General features: G+C 37.9%; 1 protein-coding gene across 5 annotated transcripts in view; it reads right to left on the bottom strand.

Annotated features, from left to right (window-relative positions):
• The window catches only part of SLC10A7 (solute carrier family 10 member 7), a 277,896-nt gene that overhangs the window by 51,442 nt on the left and 203,706 nt on the right, over positions 1-22,748 (bottom strand). For 4 of the 5 annotated variants that reach the window (XM_074396846.1, XM_003927997.4, XM_074396847.1 and 1 more), the window contains one exon: positions 10,573-10,656. In XM_074396846.1, coding sequence (XP_074252947.1) covers positions 10,573-10,656 — 84 coding nt within the window. Of the gene's footprint in view, positions 1-10,572; positions 10,657-22,748 lie in introns of those variants that run through there. The other variant, XR_012516990.1, reaches the window with a different exon arrangement.

Below are 22,748 nucleotides of genomic sequence, written 5' to 3'. Positions count from 1 at the left end.
ACTCATGCTTGAAAAGCAAAAGTGCATGTGTTGTGGGAGTTTAAATAATTCAAACTGAATATCTAGAGTTTTTGTGAATCCAAAGACAAATGCCATTTGCATACTTTTAGAATTCCAGAATTAACACTTAAAAATGAATAAACCTGTCCTAACTTTCCTACAAAAGGATCAGTGAAATATAAAGTTATAGAGTAATTCTGTCTTATTTTAAAATCAGGTCATCTGAATATTAGTGATAACTTCTGTTTGGACATAAAAGTGAACCATTCTACTTAAAACCTAGTTTCACTTTTGAAAGAAGCTGTACAAGTCCTATCATAAGGACGATAGCTGAGACATATTAAGTTTTGAGTCACTCATTATCCTGCATAATTGAACATGAGATTTCACAACAGGCTGAATTACCATGGATCCATTAGCAATAATGAGGTCAGGGAACTTCTCCTGATAAGGCTGATGAGGTTCTGTCATCATCTACTCTGTCATTAAAAAGGCTTAATTTGCAATGGAGCATATCTTTACAGATGCTCAAGAATAAAATAAACTACTCTCAATAGAATCTTTGAACAACTGGCTGTTGGATCAACTTTAACTGTTCCCGGGGACTCATGAAGTGAACTGACAGTGTATTAAAGGCAGTCTTGGCAGAAAGCTAACCAGTTGGTACCAGGTACAGATACAAAACCCTGAAGGTTAGGTGGGGTGAAATAAGTCGAAAGTGTGCTAGATATTTTTAAAAATCATGAATAATTTCCTTTAAAAAAGTAGATCTTGTAATTAAAGCCACGCCTGGATTTATAAAATATTATGGGGTTTCTTTTGGGAAGGTGGGGGGAGTGTAGAAGTGATCCTAAATCATAGTAATTTATCTAGCGTTCATTTCTGTCTTTAAATTTAAAATACAGTGGTGTATAGAGAAATAAGAGCAGTCTGTCATACAGCATTATGGACTGACATATTAGGACACAAATTTTGGATAATAGTGCTACAGTATTGTGGGTATCCAGAGATCTCCATGATCACTATGGCACCAGCTACAGAGGGACTTCATTTAAAGAATCATTTCATAATCTATTGTGTTTGGTAGTATAAAACTGATAGCAGTGCAAATTTAATATAATTCAACTCCTTTAGGTAATAAAATAAATGGAAATTACATGAAATTATTGAAATTGATGCTGCCCTTCAAACTTGTTTTAATAAAGAATGGTTAAAAACACCACAAATTTTCTCTCTCTGCAATAGGTTATAAAATGTATGATCCCACTTCCAAAAATAAGTGTCTTCCTCTCCTACCAGCATTGCCCTCCAACAATATAAATAAATATGAATTAAGTATAACTTGAAAGTGAAAACCATTTTAAAAACCAAAATAAATCTGTAATAACTAATCAACTTTATAAGCAATACAGATGTCCCTTGGTATCCACAGAGGACTGATTCTAGGACCTCTGTGGATACTAAATCCATGAGTGCTCAAACCCCTGATTAAAAAAAGTGTAGTATTTGCATATAACCAACACACACCCTCCTGTATACTTTAAATCAGCTTTAGATTACTTATAATACCTAATACAACTATTTACACATGTATTATACTATAGTAGATTATACTAATTTTAAAACATTTGTATATTATATTTTTATTTATTGTTTTTTGCCCAATTATTTTTTATCTGCAGGTGGTTGAATCCACAGATGCAGAACCCACAAATACGAAGAGTCAACTGTAATCTGATTAAGTTAACCTAGAAAAATCTATCTCTTTCTTCACTGCAAAGTTCTTAGAGTCTCATAGTAGAATAGGACTCCCTCGATATGGCAAGAAACAGGGTCTCCCAGGTCCAGAATCCTTCTGGCCAAAATGTCTTTCTTCTAACCACTCCAATAAGTTAATGGTGGATACCTAATCTCAGTAAAGAAAACAACTGGAAAGTTGGGAATGGACAGGTGTACAAGCGAAACAGTAACCCTAGAGGGAGAGCAGATTATCACCTTTTTTAGTCTTACTGTGATATTTGTCTATATTTCTAAGTAAACTTATATCTTGCCAGCTTCCACAGAGCTTTTCCATGTTCCTCTAAAATAAAATTCACAAAGAAGCTGCTTTTGCACTATGTAGCTAGAAAGGTGTTAAAATGTTTCATAAGCAAAACTGGGTAAGTAGTGTTGACATGCCTCAAAGATATGCTTTGGATATAAACTCCAGGAAACCTCATCTTCTCTTAGTTTAGCCACTTACATTTCTGATGTAATCACTCCGTATTTGTCAAGAGTTCATGTCATTTTAAAACTCTCCAAACTTCTTTGCCTTATAGAAATCTTTAATAACCTTATAGGAAACAACACTTTGCTTGAGCTAGATAAATATAACCTGATACAGATGTCTCAGAATTGTCTCTTGGCAAAAAAGAAAATCCAAGATGAAGTGGCAAAAGGCATTCCGGTGAGGTGGCCAGTTCTATCTTCCTTCAGAATCTATACTAATTTATTTGCCCTCAGACCTCAGAGAAATGTAGGTGTTCAAAATTAAGTGACAAATCCTCATTAACCTGTTTATTTTTCCCTGTGAAGAGAGAAGGAAAAACATCTTCCATGCAAGCTTTTTTATTTTGTTGTCTCATCTTTAAAACTTTGATTTTCTTTATTTTAAACTAAATAGCAGGAAAGGGTAAAGGGAAACTTAAATTTGACTCTCTGTGCTTCTAATAAATGGAGCCATATATCAATTTCTGCATGACTTCCAAGTTGGAAACCTGTAAAAATAACATGCCTTAGGTGTAGAATGTCGATTCACTGAGATAGATATAAAGTATAATACCCATCATCTTGGTTCTCTTAATTTTTTTGTTGAAGGATTTCCTTGCTTTTTGTTTCTATTGTCTTTACATTTATAAATTGATTTTTGAGTAAGGGTATATGATAGATGATTTTTCATGTTAAGTCTGAATTTCAAAACATTTTTCTTCAAGGTAGTTTCAATTTGTTTCTTCAATTTTTATCCTCTATTGCACTAAATCCACAGTTTCCTAAAGTTTTGTTTCTTCATTAATATCCTGTTGCAATGTATAGAGATATGAAATCAAATCCAATTTCTATAACACCTTTCTTTAAAGATATTTTTAATATCGAGTAGATTCAAAATAAAACACTTTGCAAAAAGCATAAACAATAATAATAATAAATGGGCACAATGAACACTTATTATTTACTTCACTCTTTGAAACTTCTTCCCCTGTCTTTCTTCATTTCATTCTCATGAGAAAGGTCACACACTATTATTCTGCTGAGTTTACTGTTGAAAACAGAGGCACAGAGAGCCAAGTCAACTTGCATAAAATGTTGAAAAGCTAGGGAGGTGGGTGGGTAGGACTACGACCCCTATTTCCTGAAGGAACCATGGCACAGGGGTTCAGAATACAGACTCTGGAGCCACACTGCACCTGACTTTGAGTCCTCGCTCCACTCCTTACTTTGGGATGTTGGGCAAATTCTTTACTTTCTGTGTGCCTCGTCTGTGATAGAACAGTAGTTGTCTTGAAGATTAATTAAATAAATATAAAATGCTTTAGAGACAGGGCCTGTCCCTGGTAAATGATCACTATTTTTATTTCCAAGTCTCAGTTTGATGATGTTTCTATCACTGTTTATCAGTACATGTCACTGTTACTTTTTTCCCAAAGCAATTTTCAGGTGAGGCAACGAAAACTGTTCATATCTAATATAATGCTGTAAGTGCAAAACTCTACTAGTATTAATAACACTAACTTCAACTTTAATGGAAGACTATTTAATATGAAAGACCCATCTCAAACTGAAACAAATCACTAATGGAAAGACCAGGGATGCATGAATGATAATGTATAGACATGCTTTTTTATTATTAATTTATAGGGGGAAAAGTAGATTTTAACATGCCACTTTAAAAATACTCAAGGTGATGGAAAATAAAAAGTGGTAGAATTTCTGTTTCATTGTTTATTTGTATATCACTCTTAAATATAATGTACAAAATAAGTATTTGTCACAAGCACTTAGATGTACTGAAAAGGTTTGTTGGAAAAGAAGAGAAAATGCTGTGACAGCACAAATTTTCTTTCTTTCTAGATTGATGGGGGGAACAATCTCCTAACCATCTAAGGAAAGACTAATCTTACCTCACAGAGTCATAGCACCTTCGCGCTGGAGGACATAAAACTCTTTGTTCTACAAATGAGGAAAGTGAGGCCTAGGAGCCATGTGTGCAGCCAAGCTGTGACAAAGACCAAACTAGACCTCCCATCAAATTAGAGTCAGTCAATAACGATTTCAACCAAAAAGAAGTATTGTATGGGGAAACAGAAAATAAAATTCACTCTCCGAAATATAAATCACAAGTTGAATGATAAACTTTTATTGCCAATAAAAAATTAAGAAAAATATATTCAGCTCATACTTCCTGGTCTTTTTCTTCTCTCTCTAGTTCCCATTTTCTGTTTAACTAGTAATGATAAAACCTCATTTAAAAAAAATGCATATAACAATCCATACAAGTGTTTATTTTCGTAATTTGGCACTCCTAGTTACAGCTGTGAAAGTAGCCTGCCATGCAGGACACCCGATTCCTCTGAACCAGCACATATGTATACTGCTAACAAGGTCCTCAAAAGATTACCTCGCACAGTTGAGATGAGCCAATAGATCAAACTAGGCAGACAAGGTCCCTGCTTTTATGATGCTTACATTCTAGTTTAAGAGAGAAATAAAAAGCAAACAACAAATAAGCAAGAGGCAAAATAATGACACATACTGAGCAGAAGTTTAAACTAGATGATATGACAGTGACTGAGTGGCTACAGGTGGCTACCCAAGGAGAGGGTGGCGAAAGGTGCTTTTGAGGAGGTGAAATGTGGCAAGGTGTTTTGTGCAGAAGGAACAGCCAGTGCAGAGGTTCTAAGACAGGAACAAAATTGGCATGTTTGAGAAACAGAAGCAAAGTTACTGAGACGTGAGGGCAATGGGCAAATGGGAGAGTGTTGGGGAGGTAAAAGGAAAGATCTAGGATAAGGTGAAAAAATCCCTTTGAAGAGTAGAAAAAGAAACACTAAAAGGAAGTAGCGTAGGGTTTCTGGGAGGTGTTAGATGACATGTTCAGTTTGGGGTCATGAATTTAACATAAGATGAGACCAATGTGTATTGCTCTTGAGAATCAAAGCTCAGCTGCTCCAGCAGAAGTAGCGTTGGGCCTTTGTGAAGTAGGTAAAATGGAGAGGAGAAGAAGCTGAGAGCTTTGCCAGGGAGTGAGGTGAATGATGGAGCAGCTCCATTGCATGTGGGGAGTAGACAGAGGTGGCTTTAACCAGGGTTGGGGCTTTTTGAGCAAGTACATCAAAGGGAGAAATGGTGAAAGAGTTGAGAATATTTGCCAAGGAGGGATTATAGACTATGGAATGAAAGCTGGGTAAGAAGGGAAGTAAAGTCTATGAGGATGGTGACTGAAAGGTCAGTTAATCTGGGGTCTTGGTAAGGTTGCAGAATTACTGATTAGAGGATATGAGCTTAGTAGGTGAGGACAGGCATGGTGTTATGAAGTGGGCTGCCTCAGATTGATCATCAAGGTCCAACAGGCCTGCTCTAGCCCTATAGTACTTTCGTGTGTATTAGAAAAATCCCTTCTTTAATATACTCTATTCCCTCCTGCCAGGACAATTTTAATAATAAATATTCAAACCTATGATGCCTATAAGGTGGGTACACTTCTTTGAAATGCAGCATTGTTGTGTACCACACAATCTATACCACCATAGTCAGAGATGAGCTTGTGAGGCTGTGATTGTAGGCGGAGGTAGCTGAGGTGGCACTGCCTGCCCTGGGCACCCCTGCCTGTGGACCGCTCCCCCTTCTCCATGGTATTGGAGGATCTGAGGACTATGCAGCAACATTTATATAATAACATCTATTCAGACATGTGGCTCTATCATTTATGTCAATATATCTGTAGGCCAGTTATAGCACAGTTCATCCAAAGGCTAAAACCAAGGGAGGTGTTAGATATATGGCTTTTCTTTAACATAAAATTATGAATAATTTATTTTTCCTTGAACTGGTATCCTTAAAAAAGATATATTCTTTTTTCAGGTATGTTTTTCAGGTGGTAACTAGGAAAGAAAAACATCATTGTTATTGAGAACCTACTATATACAGACCTAAAAATATTACACTGAACAAATGACAATCTAGGGAAAATTACTGCTGGGGGCTCCCTGAAGATAATTTCAAAGTTCTCTTCAGTCAATTTTTTTTATACAGCTTACACCCTACTCTTATGTTATTAAGAACCCTATAAATAGTAACCTATAGAGACTACCACTTGGGATGAAATAACAGATTCAGTACATACATACATACTGAGAGTTACTATAAGCAAGGAGATAAGAAAATTAAGAAGATACAGTCTCTGCTTTTAGGAAGCACATTGATAAATGATATTCTTTCCTGATAAATATTATGAATCAAGTACTACAGGAGATGTGGAATTTAATCTAGGTCAGTCTAGGTCAGAGCAGGCAGGTGTCACATTGGAGGGGATCTCTGTACCGAGTCTTCAGCAATGAGTAGGAGTTTGGTGGCAATACAGTCAAAGGTACAGAGCAGTGAAGGGCCATAGTCAGGTGAAGGATGATGAGTATATAGCATGGGAAAAGCAGAGCCCTAAGGAGAGGAGTGGTGGGAAGTGGCACTGGAGAGGCAGGTTGGGCCACACTCTGAAGGGCTTTGGGGCCACACAAGGAAATGGCAACAGGGAGCCACCAGGAAGTTTTTAAGGAGAGGAATCATATGAATTGATTTGTTTTTTAGGACTACTCAGGAGGCAGTAAAGACATTAGATAGGAATTGGAAGAGACTCACAGCAGAGAGACAGGTTTAGGAGGTGCAGTAATTCAGATAAGAGATGATGAGGGTGTGTCATCCTCTCCAGCAGTGTGACTGGGGCTGTAGGGGCCAGGTGTGAAAGATTTCCGAGGCAGAAATGGTAGGATGTAGTGACTGCCTGGAGGTAAAGGAGCATGGTGTAAGGAGAGGGAGGACGCAAGGCTGTTTGGTGGTTTCTAGATGTGGAGACAAGGTGTTAACTGTTAATTCCTAAGACCAGAATACAAGAGAAGGGGCAGGTAGATGCAACCATATAGGTTTCTTCTCAAAAAGAGCCATCAAAGAACTGTGGTACCTGGAACACTTAAGAAAAAAAAAAAAACTGCCTATACTCCTTTTTGACTACCTTTATTACTTTATAATTTACTGAATACTTTACTATTTACTACTGAGAACACAAAGAATGAGCCATCTAATAATTCATTGTTCTCTCTGGATAAATGTTTTTAAATTACATACATTATATAACCCTATACATAAAAAATTAAGTAACCTACACACAGATTTTTTTCCCCTACATTTTAAGCCAAGCATTTATTATTAATAGGGAAATTTCCAAGATCTACTACAAGAAGAATGTATGAGCCTTAAATTATTGGATGGAATTATTTTCAGAACCAAGAAAATACGTATGAATTTAAACTAATATAATCCACAGCTTAAACTGTGTGGAGGTGAGAAATACAGGTAGATTCAGTTATGCCTCTATACAGCAAAGCATATCCCTTACTGATCATTGAACTCTGACTCATTCATTCTTAATTGCTCACTCTTTCAATACATATTTATTGGGTACCTATGGTCTGGGAATGTAACGGTAAACAAAACAAATGTGGCTCCAGTACTCAAGAAGCTGACAGTCTAATGGCAGAGACAAACTGCTATTAAACTAAACATAGCAAGCAAACTAAACATAGGTATAATTTGGGAGAAAGGTTAAAGAAATCAAACAAGGTGTCGCAATGAAGAATAACCAGGGAAATATATATCAGCTATATGGTTCAAAACCAAGGGAGGTGTTAGAAATATGGCTTTTCTTTAACATAAAATTATGAATAATTTATTTTTTCTTGAACTGGTATCCTTAAAAAAGATATGCTTTTTTTTCAGATTTTTTTTTCAGGTGATAACTATGAAAGAAAAACATCAGTGTTATTGAGTACCTACTATATACAGACCTAAAAATATTACGCTGAACAAATGACAATCTAGGGAAAATTACTGCTGGGGGCTCAAAGAAGCCTTGATTAAAGAGTCAAATAAGAAACACGATGAGATGGGAAGGTAGGCAGAAAGACATTCTAAACAGAAAGAAAGAGCAGGAACTGAGAAAAGCCAGGGAGGCTGGAAGTAGGAAATGCGGTAGAGCTCAGAGAGGTAGGCAGGGATGTAACATTTAGTCAGAATCTCTCTTATGTGATTAGCACTGTGGGAGAAGTATTTTTTAAGTATCATTTTTTATATTTAATTAAATGGTATTCTTTTTTTGAGACAAAGTCTTGCTTTGTCACTCAGGCTGGAGTGCAGTGGCATGATCTTGACTCACTGCAAGCTCAACCTCCTGGGTTCAAGTGATTCACCTGCCTCAGCCTCCCAAGTAGCTGGGATTACAGACATGCACCACCAAACCAGATGAATATTTGTATTTTTAGTAAAGTCAGGGTTTCATCATGTTGGCCAGGCTGGTTTCAAACTCCTGACCTCGTGAACTGCCTGCCTTGGCCTGGGATTACAGGTGTGAGCCATCATGCCTAGCCATTAAACGGTATTCTTAAAGTGCTTATAAATCCCTCCTTATATGCTAAATTTAGTCCCTTTACTAAGTATAAAATTAATAAAAAATAGCACCCTTGTTGTGGACACTGTGGAGTAACACCCAGATTCCTCTCTTCAGGAATGAGGTGCTTATACCCACAGCTGCAGGGAGTGTTGGGTGAGTAAGAGATGTCAGCGAAGTTTCTCTTTGGGACTTGCTCTCAGCCTAAGAAAGCAGACTCACCCAAGGTCACAGTCCTTGGTAGAAGGGTAGGAGGGAAGCCAGTATCTAATAACAGGTCAGTGTAAGAGTATAAAGAACAGGTGTTCTTGCCTTAAGGCAGGAGAACTCTGAGGGGTCATTCCACCTCCAGGGCTCCCCACAGGATCTACTGAGACCTCTGTTGGGATTGCATCATCTCCATCCTACTTTATTCACTCTCCTAAAGGTGTTGCTCCCAAGGGTATCTCTTAGTGAACTTCCTGCATGGAAACCTCTGTCTTTGAGCCCGTTGCCCAGAGAACCTGAGCTAAGACAGCATGTAAACATTACACGTCTATGCACACATTTCTTTTCTTTTTTTTCTTTTTTCTTTTGAGATGGAGTCTTGCTCTGTCATCTAGGTTAGAGTGCAGTGGCATGATCTTGACTCACTGCAAACTCTGCTTCCCACATTCAAGCAATTCTTCTGCCTCAACTTCCTGAGTAGCTGGGACTACAGGCACCCATCACCACACCTGGGTAATTTTTTTGTGTTTTTACTATAAACAAGGTTTTACCACATTGGCCAGGCTGGTCACAAACTTCTGGCCTCAAGTGATCCGCCCACCTTAGCCTTCCAAAGTGCTGGAATTATAGGCGTCAGCCACGGCACCCAGCCGAGGCATACATTTTTTATATTCAGTATTTCAAAGACTTGTTTCCTGGTTAGTATTTGCAGGGAATTTGATAATAATGATTATAATAATAGAAGCTATAGAGCACTTACCTGAGTTAGGTTCTATGCCAAGAACTTTACAGGCATGCATATTTCATTTAATCTTTACAACAACCCTTTAAGATAGATATTATTGTCATAATATTTAATAAATTATGAATGTGGAGCTAGGGAGATTAAATAACTTGACCATAGTAACAGAGCAAATCAAAGGCAGAAATAAGTCTAGAATCGAGTTGCTCTTAATGTACAGCTTTCCTAAGACTTTCTCAATTTAGTTGTGCTTTAAATTCTATACTCTGATACTGTGACATCCTATGATTTCAAAGAAAACAAAAAACAACAAAAAAATTCACTTGTTTTAAAATTTGTATGCTTACTACTAAATTGTTATAAAAAGTTAAAATAGAATTTCTAGTAGTCCAGTTGAATAAGAATGACAAAGTAAGCCCTAAATGTTCTAAGATCAAACTTTAAGAGATAATTGAATTAAATTGTTTATCGATTACATAGTTACAAACATAACTGCTGTTGGAGAAGTCTATAAAGACGCCAACCAAAGACAGATGCTTGTTCCCAACAATGGTCATAAACCTTGAGAATCGCAAAGTCACAAATAGAGATCTTGTCAAAAGTTGCTGGATAAGGTAAAGACTTGCTAGATGTTTTCAAGGTAGCTACACAGCTACAAAGAGCAGATAATAAATTTTAAAAATGAAGACTCTGTGCAGAAGTCCCTATATATAGCTAGCAGGGGTCCCTAAATATAGCTAACTGCAAAGCAGATTTGTATTAATTTAAAAACTAAAAAAATGAGAATACTGTGATTGATGAAACTTTGTTTTCAGTATCATATATTCATTTATCTCCTCCCTCTGAATACCCTTTCTCTCAACTGCTCTGACATGATGTAAGATTTCACAATTTGATCCATAAAGAAAAGATCAGATAGAATTGGAGGTCTTACCTGTCCAATGATGAGAGGAACCACAACAGTCATAAAGAGCTGAGAAAAAATAGATGTGAAAGGCACAGAAGAAGACGAGCCAAGCTGTAAAACAAGAAAATAGGAGTTAGAATTATTGTGAATCAGTTATCAAGTATTAGTGTTTATAAATAATGCAATAAATAGATTCTCTCACATGCATCAGAAATTTGGTAGCTATCTACAAAGAACAAGTGAAGTTACCTCTAATTTTCTAAATTCAACACAAAAAACTTAAGTATTTTAAAATATAATTTCTATTGGGAGATTAAGATTAAGAAAAACATTGACTTGCAATCAACCTAAATTGTTTATTATTTTAGTAAAGTCATTCTGTATTCATACAGTCTATAATCATATGGCATGATATTTCAACAATTATAGTTTATGTGATTTTTATGTCACTAGTCTGTAGATATCTAAAATAAATGTCTCATTCCCTTATCAAGATAACATTTTTATTCATGCAAATGAAATAGTTTCTGACTTTCTGACTCCTTCAAAACAGACAATGAATCTCAGATGCCGCAGAATTTTTTCTTACACAAGGTCTTATGAATGAAACATAACTTATTTTCAACTTAAAATTTCAATATAGCTCTCCTAAATTTGTATGCTTTAACACTGTCCATAATTCCTATTTTTCTTCTTCCTCATTTTTTGATTCTTTGCTAACAATTGTAATCTCAGCCTCATTAAGAGGCTGTTCCCTGCTGCACAACAGTGCTTATCTAGGCACACAGTAACACACTCACGTTAGCCTCCATCACTAAGAATCACTGAGTCTTCCTGTGAACTTTTTAGGGTTGGTCAAAACCTCCTCATGTTTTTCAAACTTCTCTGGACATACAATAGATGTTCCTCTCTTTCACAGGTTCATTTTGGAACCCGACTCTCCCAAACCATTAATAATTGGCCCGTGGAATTTACTTTTCACCTTTCCCGTGCGGACCAAACTTCAGTTTACATAAGTTTAGTTACACTTAGAAATATCTTTTGGAAAATAATCTTTGTGAAAGGACATGGAAGCAGTGATGACTGAGGGTACACAATGTCAAATAAAACAGAGCAAACATTTAGATAAATGAAGTCAATAGCTCTGAACGAAGTGGTGTGGGAGCAGTGTTTTCACTGCTTTCTGCATGAATGGTTTACCAAAATCTCCTCTCCACTCTGGCATATTATATACAATTCTGTTCCCCAGCTCCAGCCCCAACCTACATGCACTGAAAGTGCCAAGAATATAGGTCTTGTCCTTCAGTGGCCCTGTGTTCATTTAAAACCAGCTTTAACACTGACTACTGGCTTTCTCTTTAATCCATCAAAATGGATGGTCTCTAGCCCTTTTTCTCCAAAACCAATATAAACTCAAATGAAAAAAGTCAAACAGAAAAAGTGAAACTGATAAAGAGCAAACAGGATTCCTGGTGTGTTCAATGTTGCATGGCTGTTAGATGTTTCTTTTTATACAAAAACAAAATATTGAGAGCTAATAATTAAACTCTATTTTAAAGCAACTATGTCTTTGAAGCACAAGGTGCTTAACAGGTACATTCTCTCTGCAAATATTAACCCTAAGGATATTTCTGGGGCAAGGACTGAAATCAAGAAAAAAATATACTTTACAGAGAAATTGAGACCCTGGATGAATAGAAAAATAAACTTAAAAGAACAAAGTTTCCAAGTTCAAAAAGGTCCAGCTCAATGCTCTCTTCATAAGGTTTACAGAGTTTGGACAGAGGTAGCAAAATGCAGTTATAATCTTCATGTAAAAGGTGACATTTCCTGCCCAAAATCACTTCAGTGAACTCACATATCTCTGGCTCCTCTTTCTATCTCAACTTTATTATTATTATGTTTTTACATTTTTTAAATGAATAACCATTTCAAACTATATTCTCTCTTTAAGCACCCCAAAATAAAGAAAAATGCATTCCAAAATTGAGTTTAAAAATATTACATATTTATAATGTCTCCATCCTTCACATACTAGACCACTGGCACATTCAACGTTTGGAATCCACATGTTCCTTGAAGACAATGGAACAAGGCTATGGGAGGAGGAGGTTGTCCATGCTCTCCAAGGTCCCTTTTTCCTCTAGAATGCTATGATCTCTGATCTACTTGATTGGACACACAGGTTACAGCAGCCTTCCTCTGAGGCTCTGTCACATCAGAGATTAGAGCAAGCTACTCAAGAATGTAATTAACTGGGTACATGAAGCCAGACGAGGTATGGCAGGGATGCTGGGGAGGAAATCCCCCAGGATGGCTCCCTTAGAAGTGGCTCTGAAAGGAAGGAAACCTCAGTACTGGAGTCTAATTTGGCATCAGTCCTTTCTTTTGAATCAGCCACCAGACCTGTCGCTGTGGTCAGTGTGAAGATGCAGAGGGACCCTTGGGGAAGTTTCTGATGCTATGAAGTATGCCCTGGCATCCAGAAGACAGAACAGCAAGCATCTGGCACAGTGCAGCCTGTGAGGACAGGGCTAGAGAGACACAAAACCCAACCATTCTGCATGCCAGGTTGATTTTAACTAAAGCAGAAGGAAATATGCTGCTTGGGATATTTGGTTCTTCATATTTTAAGAAAGAACCTGTTGTGGTTTCTATTGTAAAGATCAATGTGTTTATGAGACTCAGCAATTATTTGCAGGTGAAGTTTTCAGGTTCAGTGAAAACCTGTATCAAGCAAGTGCTCTAGGCTTCACTGAGCTACCCTGGCAGACTTAGAAGTCATATGTTTCATACCAGCAACCCATGCTTTAAGACATAGCGTGTTAAACAAATAATCCAGTCTTTGGCTAATTTCTTGCAGAAATATGTAGTACTTTAAAGGAGAAAACTCACCATTAGCTTGGTTTGTTTGTTTTACTATCCTATGCTGAGAAGAAATCATTCATGATAATGCAGCACGTGGCAATTTAGGATCTTTGCATTCAGTCATTCAAGTAGTTACTCAGTGCTTCCCGTGAGCTAGGGGTATGTTCGCAACGCTGGGGATACAATAGTGGACAAAAGACAAAACCCCTTCTGTCAAGCTGCTGCTTTTTAAAAGCTGAAGTCTGTGTGCATGCCTGTCCATTCCCAAGTATACATGCACTCACTCCTCTCTCTGGAATGCTGTTTCCCCACTCAAACTGGAAAAATTTGAGTCTTTTTCCAAGACTGAGTTCAAGCATTACTTCTTCAGGAATTCTTTCCAACACCTCCTCCCAAAATGCTGAATTGGCTACCACTTTTGTGAACCACTGTCCTCTGTGTCTGAACTGTACCTCTTGGAATCCTTGGTTGTTCTTGTTTACAAATCTATGCTCCTGAAGGTTGGGACACAATCTTGTTCACGTTTACAGTCCCAGTGCTCAGCAGAGTGACTGTGTTCTACATTTGGATCAGTGGTTCTCAAATGTAGCACATGAGAAACATCTGGATGGTTTGTTAAAACGCAGATTGATTTCTCCATCCTGACTGTGTCTGATTCAAAATGCCTGTGGAGTGGGATGGGAGTTGTGGTGAGAATTTGTATTTTTAACAAGGTCCCCAGGGATGCTGCTGCTGCTGAGTTGGGGGTTTGCACTTTGAGAACCGCTAATCTACTACATAGTGGGTGCTCAACAAATGTGTGTCAATTGGCGAATGATTGTAATACGAAGGCAGAAAAAGCTTGCCCATGTTTTCATTCCATTCTTCCAACTTCATTCAGGTAAGGTGCAAAGCTCTGCTTAGTTCACAGACCCAAGAAAGGATCATCAGCCAGGTGTCCCAACTGGTTGTCTTCTATAATCGCTCTGATCTCTGATGTGACAGAGCCTCAGAGGAAGGCTGCTGTAACCTGTGTGTCCAATCAAGTAGATCAGAGATCATAGCATTCTAGAGGAAAAAGGGACCTTGGAGAGCATGGACAACCTCCTCCTCCCATAGCCTTGTTCCATTGTCTTCAAGGAACATGTGGATTCCAAACGTTGAATGTGCCAGTGGTCTAGTATGTGAAGGATGGAGACATTATAAATATGTAATATTTTTAAACTCAATTTGGAATGCATTTTTCCTTATTTTGGGGTGCTTAAAGAGAGAATATAGTTTGAAATGGTTATTCATTTAAAAAATGTAAAAACATAATAATAATAAAGTTGAGATAGAAAGAGGAGCCAGAGATATGTGAGTTCACTGAAGTGATTTTGGGCAGGAAATGTCACCTTTTACATGAAGATTATAACTGCATTTTGCTACCTCTTTCCAAGCTCTGTAAACCTTATGAAGAGAGCATTGAGCTGGACCTTCTTGAACTTGGAAACTTTGTTCTTTAAAGTTTATTTTTCTATTCATCCAGGGTCTCAATTTCTCTGTAATAGTAACATTTAAAAAAAAAAAAAGTTACTTTAAGTTCTGGAGTGAATATGCAGATCTTGCAGGATTGTTACATAGGTATACACATGCCATGGTGGTTTGCTGTCTCCATCCCCCCATCACCTACGTTAGGTATTTCTCATTTATCGTATGCTTCCATGTGCCAGACACTGCTTTGTTTTATTTTTTAATAATTTCAACTTTTACTTTAGATTCAGGAGGTACATGTGCAGGTTTGTTACCTGGGTATACTGAGTGATGCTGAAGTTTGGGATATGGATTATCCCATCACTCAGATAGCACAGTACCCAGTAGTTTTTCAACCCTTGTCCCCTTCCTCCCTCCCCACACTATTAGTCCCCAGTGTCTCTTGTTGCCATCTTTATGTCCCTGAGTACAAGCTCCCACTTATAAGTGAAAACATGCAGTATTTTGTTTTCAGTTCCTGTGTTAATTTGCTTAGGATAATGGCCTCTAGCTGTATCCATGTTGCTGGAAGGACATGATTTTGTTCTTTTATATGGCGTGTAGTATTTCATGGGTGTATATGTACCACATTTTCTTTATCTAATCTACTGTTGATGGTCACCTAGGTTGATTCCATGTCTATGCTATTTTGAATAGTGCAGTGATGAACATGTGAGTGTGTGTATCTCTTTGGTAAAATGATTTATTTTCTTTTGGATATACATGCAGTAATGGGATTGCTGGGTTGAATGGTAGTTCTAAGTTCTTTGAGAAATCTCCAAACTGCTTTCCACAGACAGTGAACTAATTTACATTCCCACTAATAGTGTATACGGGTTCCCTTTTCTCTGTAGCTTCTCTAGTGTCTGTTGTTTTTTCACTTTTTCATAATAGTCATTCTGATTGGTGTGAGATGGTATCTCATTGTGGTTCTGATTTATATTTCTCTGATGATTAGTGATGTCGAACTTTTTTCCAGTTTGTTGGCCACTTGTATGTCTTCTTCTGAGATACAGACAATGCTTAAAATGCTTATTGCATGTGGAATAATTTTTTTCTTTTTTTTCTCTTTCTTTTGCATGTGGAATAAATTCTCACAGCAACCCCTTGATGTTGGTTTTATTATTGCCCTCATTTTCACAAGAGGCAACAGCAGCACAGACAGTTAAACAACTTGGACAATGTCACTATAGCTAGAAAGTGACAGAGACAGAATCTAAATCCACAAGTGTAGCTCCAAAGCCCTCCCACTTAACTCTTTACACTCTACTACACATTAGTTACAGGTGGTACAGTGTGAAACAAGGGAAGGGGGCACGAGTGAAAACCAAAGCTGGGCTCCTGTTTTTGTGCCTATGTGAGGGGGCAGGGCCACGGGGAGGGAGAGAGGGACGGGGAGGGGACAAGAAACAGAACCCACATAAAAATGATTGGAGGGACTAGTTTCTCAACTCTCCCAAGGATGTTACATAACTAGTGCCAGAGTAGGCGCATCAGGGAGAAGTTAATTCCATATACACAATGGATGCCTTAACAGGTGTTCCCAAACTAGGGGCCCGGGCCGCCGGCCGTGTGCGGCCCCCTGAGGCCATTTATCCGGCCCCCCCGCCACACTTCGGGAAGGGGCACCTCTTTCATTGGTGGTCAGTGAGAGGAGCACAGTATGTGGTGGCCCTCCAACAGTCTGAGGGACAGTGAACTGGACCCCTGTGTAAAAAGTTTGGGGACACCTGCCTTAGGACATCAGGGCTTCTCTAACGGGGCAGAGAGAGACTGAGTGGAAGCAGGATTGACTGCTGTCAACCCATTCAATCTAGAAACTATTTCATCTGGAAAGAATCTGGGGGTCCACTTGGCAAAATAATATGGGGCAAACTAACCAGACTCAGAAAGACAAACAGGTAACAATTCTTGATGAAGAGACGTTGACTGTCTGTAGAATCACAGTTATCAACCTGCAGTTAGAAAACAGATGGTGCATTTAAATCACTGCTGTAAGTGAGCTGACCTGTAAATTGTCATTAATGCACCAGTTCCTCACTTGCTCTGCTATGTAATCAGCCTTTTATCTCCTATCAGGGAAATCCATTAGCCACAGGCGTCTCCACTATTTGTGTCTCTTCCCAGCTATTAAAACATTGTATTAAATAATTCACCCTTGATGACTGGTCTTCACTTTCATTAGCATCACATTCAGGGATGAATAAGAATAGATATTTACAGTTGATACTGGAGAATTATGAATGTTCAATCTCTTTTGCTAGGAAATCAGAAAGCGGCAGCTTCAGATGTAGAGCACGAATTGTTGCCTTCCTGCTCTATTTCCACCTCTCCATATCATCCTCAGAGCCCAGCCCCAGGAAAAAGGAGGAAGACGGGCTTACTATTGTGCCCACCTACAGACACACTCATATTACCCACATCTCCTTCCTGTCACAAAGATAAACATTTAGACAGAAGAAGGAAGAGTCTCCCCAGGTCCCAACCCCCGACATTTTTCCCGAATTCTATCTTTCCCTATACATGATGTAGTTCAGCTTTTCTTTCATTCTCTGCTGCTCCTTCTCTCACAGAGATACATGCAAACAAAACTGATTACTTACATAAAATTGTCAAGTAAATGCATGCCAGGTGACAGACTCAATGTTAAAAATTTTTATCAAATTTAGGAATATTATTTTTATCAAAATTAGGAATATGGTTGTTAAATAGCCATACTGATTCAGTTGCATGCATCCAACTAAAATTTGGTTATTGTCTGGAAAGTATTTGTTTAGGAGATGAAATTATCTTTTAATATCTACATGCACAGTCTTTTTCTCTCTCTCAGAAATAAAGATTAAAAGAGGCTTTAATAGATTTTATAAATATAAAAACATGGCTTCACTTTTCTTTTTGTTTATATGCTAGTTATTGTTCTTTTTTTTTTTTTAGTTTTATAGAGGTATAATTGACAAAATTGTATCCAAGGTGTACAACATGATGTTTTAATATACGTATATATCGCAAACTGATTACTACAATCAAGCTATTTAACATATCCATCACTTCACATAGTTACCTTTTTGTTGTATGACCGTAAGAATACTTAAGATCTAATCACTCGGCAAATTTTAAATATGCCATACTTTATTATTAACTATAGTAACAATGCTGTGCATTCAGCGTCCTGAACTTACTGGCTTATAACTGCAAGTCTACATTCTTTGGCCAACATCTCCCCATTTCTCCAACTCCCCAGCCCCTGGTAACCTCCCTTCTACTGTTTCTATGAATGTGACTCTTTTAGATTCCACATATAAGTGAGATTATGCAGTATTTGTTTTTCTGTGCCTGGTTTATTTCACTTAGCATAATGTCCTCCAATTTATTCGTGTTATATGCTAATTTAAAACATAAGACGAAAAGGTTAACTTCTAATAACTTTGATGGAAACTTAATGTATGCAATTGTAGGTTCAGGTTATTCAAATCCACACAGTCTGTTTAGTGAAATGTGCCAAAATGAACTATAAATTGGCTTATCCAAACCCAAAGAGGAAAGAGGAAAGCTGTGAGGAATTGAGCTTCCAGGATATGAAGGGCTGGAGGGAGGCAGAGATACTCAGAGGCCTCTAGGATCAAACTTCCCTCCCTAATTTTTGACCAAAGGATTTGTTCTTGTCAATCCTGAGTGTAGTTTAGAAATCAAAGAACCTGCTATTGCTAAATATTCTCTTAAGCAGAACACATGATTAAGTTCCTTCAGCTTGGTTACCCATAGGCAAGGGCATAGCAAGGAACCAGTGTCTTTCCAACTCTGGATCGACCCTACCCGCTCAGGGAGCACCCCCAGTTGCTGGTGCTGAAGAAGGAACCAAAGGGAAAGGGAAAAGCCCAGCTAGGACAGGACTGCCCCAACTCATCTCATGTCCCCAGCTCACTTCAGTGAAGTCCAAGAAGTTCCAGACCAGCAGTGCAACTGGCCTTCTAGGGACAGTAGTCCTTAATGGGGGTAGAAGTTTATCAATGTTACCTCTGTCAACTCTAAAGCATTTGAAAACTGCTTATCAGGTGCTTCCCTTCCCTTCCCTTAGTCAGAAGCTACTCTCAGCTTCAAGGGGAGATTTGTCTTTACTTACTTTAGAACAAACACGACTGAGCACAAGATAGAGAAACTGACTCAATGTGAAGCAACTGAGGCAATCAGATGGCTAGATTATTTTCAAGTGGTTTAGGTTTTATTATCATCTTATGAATCTCACACATGTCTGTCCATTAATTATGCAACCATAATTGGAAACAAATCATAAAAAAATAATTAGTGTATTATACATGACACTAATGGCTGTATACGTTGTTTTTGTTCACAGTGATGGGATCAAAAGTTGAAGAATTTTCTATCATAGGCAGCCAGTTACTAGGGAAACTAATGATGATTGCAGCCTTGAAAGCTGCTCCTTGATCTCTTTTGCTGACCTGGACCTTTCTCTTCTATGAACTCCTTTAAGCTCAGTTCAAATCTCAGTTTAGCAGTCAATTTCTTCTCTAAATCGCCTCCATATTCGTAATTCTTGTTTGTTCACATAAGTTAAGTTTCATCAAGGCAATTATTATGCCTGATTTTTTTTCCTCTTACAGATGTTACTTAAGGTATAATGTTCAAGAAAAAGTAATTGTGTGCTGATAAAATGTTTTAAAACAAACTGTGTCTCCCAAGACATGTACTTAGGAAGCATAACTTGGAAGGAGCATTTGAGGAGAGGGAGGCAGACCCAGGCTGAAAGTGGCATGTGTTCTCTACCAGTCGCGCAGTCTCAGTCGAGTGACAAAATCTCTCTGAACCCAGGTTTTCTCATATAAAGTGAGGATAATACCTCCAAAGCTAGCTATGCCTGTCACATGGGATTATGCATCAAGTAACCATATTAGCTACTCAATAATAATTACCCAACCCCAGATAAACAAGGTTTCTTATACACAGTTGTCAGAATTCAAACCTATTGAATTTAAGAACTGCTGAAATGGAAACTAATAGAAGAGACAGTCAGATCAAGGGAATATATAGTTAGCTTAGAAACAGTCTGGTATGTGTATATTCTGTGTACATATGTGTTTGTGCATACACATGTATATGTGTATATGAGTCCAATGATCAAAGTGCCTTAAAAACCTGCCTGATGAGGGGCCAGCTTTCTAAGAAACCAAGTCATAAAATCAGTTGATAGAACAGCAGAGCTAGCAGCACCCCCACTTACTCAAGGGGTGCTTCCATAATTCTGAATGGATGAGCATACAGGCCAGTGTTTGTCAAATACCCTAAGGTAATGATGTGACCATCCCCACATATGAAGATGGTGTCATCTATGAACTCTGAGGATGACTTTCAGCAGTGCTCAAAGCTTGCACTCCACATGTTTCAAGAGGTCTTGATGCTCAATTGACCATTATGGCTGAAGAGAATAGAAGTGAGGCTTTGGTCTGTCATTCTAATGGTACAAACTCAAAATTTAACTGACCTTTCTTTGCCAATCATGGACTTATTTAAATAAATTGATGGTCTGCAGAATTTGGGAGCTTGAGCCCATGACAACACCGTCCAATATATGGTTTCCTTCTATTGCAATTACACAGAATTAGACTGATATGTTTCCATGGTATGAACAGTAATCTTTAACCTACTTTGTCTTTCAGAGGGACTAGGAAAGAAGTCTAGACATAAATGTAGCTTCCTTTCATTCCTCTTTGTAGAGTAAGCAAGATGTAGTTGGGGAGAAAGTGTGAGCTAACTACTATCGAGACTTCTGGGGAACAGGTGTCCACAGAATGAAAGGCTTCAAACTGCTTGAACAACTGCCCTAGTATTGTTCACTAGGGTTTAGAACCCAACTGCCTGACTTCACAGCCAAAGTGCTTAACTCAGCCCTATTGCTTCTTTATATTAACTATCATCCTATACTACTTTTCAAGTTTTAGAATCTCTCTCCTTCGGCCTTCTCTGATAAAGACCATAATAACGGTGGCTAAACATACTGTTAGTGATAACCACATCAAAGGAAAGGAAAGATGCAAGTTTTTAAGTAATGTTAGACACAACAGAGAATCAGAACCATGCAAATGAAAAAAATCTGAAGTAGGCAAGAGATCCATTGGGAAACATTCGAAGTTTCTATCTACCTTTTCCTTCCCCTCAAATTAAAAATTTTCTTTCAGTAGAAAATTTATTGCAAAAAGTCTACTTCTATTTAATGAAGTGCTTTCTATGTTAGTAATCTCCTTTGAAATATTGTTACTGTGAAATTATAATTTCTTTTTTTTTTTTTTTTTTTTCTTTTTTTTTTTATTGCATTTTAGGTTTTGGGGTACATGTGATGAACATGCAAGATTGTTGCATAGGTACACACATGGCAGTGTGCTTTGCTGCCCTCCGTCCCCTCACCTGTATCTGTCATTTCTCCCCATGCTCTCTCTTCCCACCTTCCCACCCCCCACCCCTCCCCCATTTCCCCCCAACAGACCCCAGTGTGTAGTGCTCCCCTCCCTGTGTCCATGTGTTCTCATTGTTCAACACCCGCCTATGAGCGAGAATATACGGTGTTTGATTTTCTGCTCTTGTGTCAGTTTGCTGAGAATGATGGTTTCCAGGTTCATCCATGTCCCTATAAAGGACGTGAACTTATCCCATTTGACCCAGCAATCCCATTACTGGGTATATATCCAAAGGATTATAAATCATTCTACTACAAGGACACGTGCACACGAATGTTCATTGCAGCACTGTTTACAATAGCAAAGACCTGGAACCAACCAAAATGCCCAACGATGATAGACTGGATAGGGAAAATGTGGTACATATACACCATGGAATATTATGCAGCCATCAAAAACGATGAAATTATAATTTCTAAGTTGAATTTTAATTATTTGTTCATGTATCCTATTTTCTCTATTAAGCCATAAGATCTTTAAGGGAAGGATCAATGCCAGATTAATCTTTGTAGTATTCACAGTACACAGGAGGTCTCAATAAAGGATGATTGTTTTGTTTAATATTATGAGAAAACTATAATTTATTTTTCATAAAAAGGTAAGATTTTATAAGTCAGGTTGAGTTCCTAACCTTCCAACCATTCATTTATCATTTGAATCATTCTAATCATTCATTACTCATCCACCTTTCTATTGTCCTCCTTCCAATACACATTTATTGAATACTTGGCATCGGAGATAAGGTAATGAATAAGACATGCACAATTCCAATTCCTGGCCTATTCGAAGTTAAAATCTAGTGGATACTTACCACTGGTACCATTGTTTCATAAGAAAAATTAATATGAAATTCCAAGTAATGCACTCTTAAGTACAGTTTTTAAAGCTGGACAAGGTCTTAATTTATCCTAACAGACAGGAACTCCATGGACTGAGGAAGATCCACTGACAAAATAAAGAAGAACAGTAATTTCTGCCCTTGCCTAAATGAGAGGTATGTTATCAAGATAATTGAGGTAATGTATTTGAAAGCACTCTGGATCCACAATAATCTGAATGTTTCAGATCTGAATGGGGTGCCTCTAATGTTTCTGTGCACCCCAGGGTGCTAGTATTGGGAGATGGGACTTTGAGAGGTAATTAGGTCCTATGGGTGGAGCCCTTATGAATGGATTAGTGCTCTTCTAAAAGAGGCCCTAGAGAGCTGCCTTGCTCTTTCCACCCTGTGAGGACACAGTAAAAAGCACCCATCTATGACCCAGAAAGCAGGCCTTTACCAGACACTGAATCTGCCTTTATCTTGGATTTCTCAGCCTCCAGAACTGTCAGAAATAAGTTTCTATTATTTATATGTCACCCAGTTGTGGTATCTTATTA

This window comes from Saimiri boliviensis, chromosome 3 (assembly GCF_048565385.1).
Source record: "Saimiri boliviensis isolate mSaiBol1 chromosome 3, mSaiBol1.pri, whole genome shotgun sequence".
Classification (NCBI taxonomy): Eukaryota; Metazoa; Chordata; class Mammalia; order Primates; family Cebidae; genus Saimiri; species Saimiri boliviensis.
The sequence above is the reverse complement of the archived record's forward strand: the minus strand, read 5'-3'. Positions and strand labels throughout refer to the sequence as shown.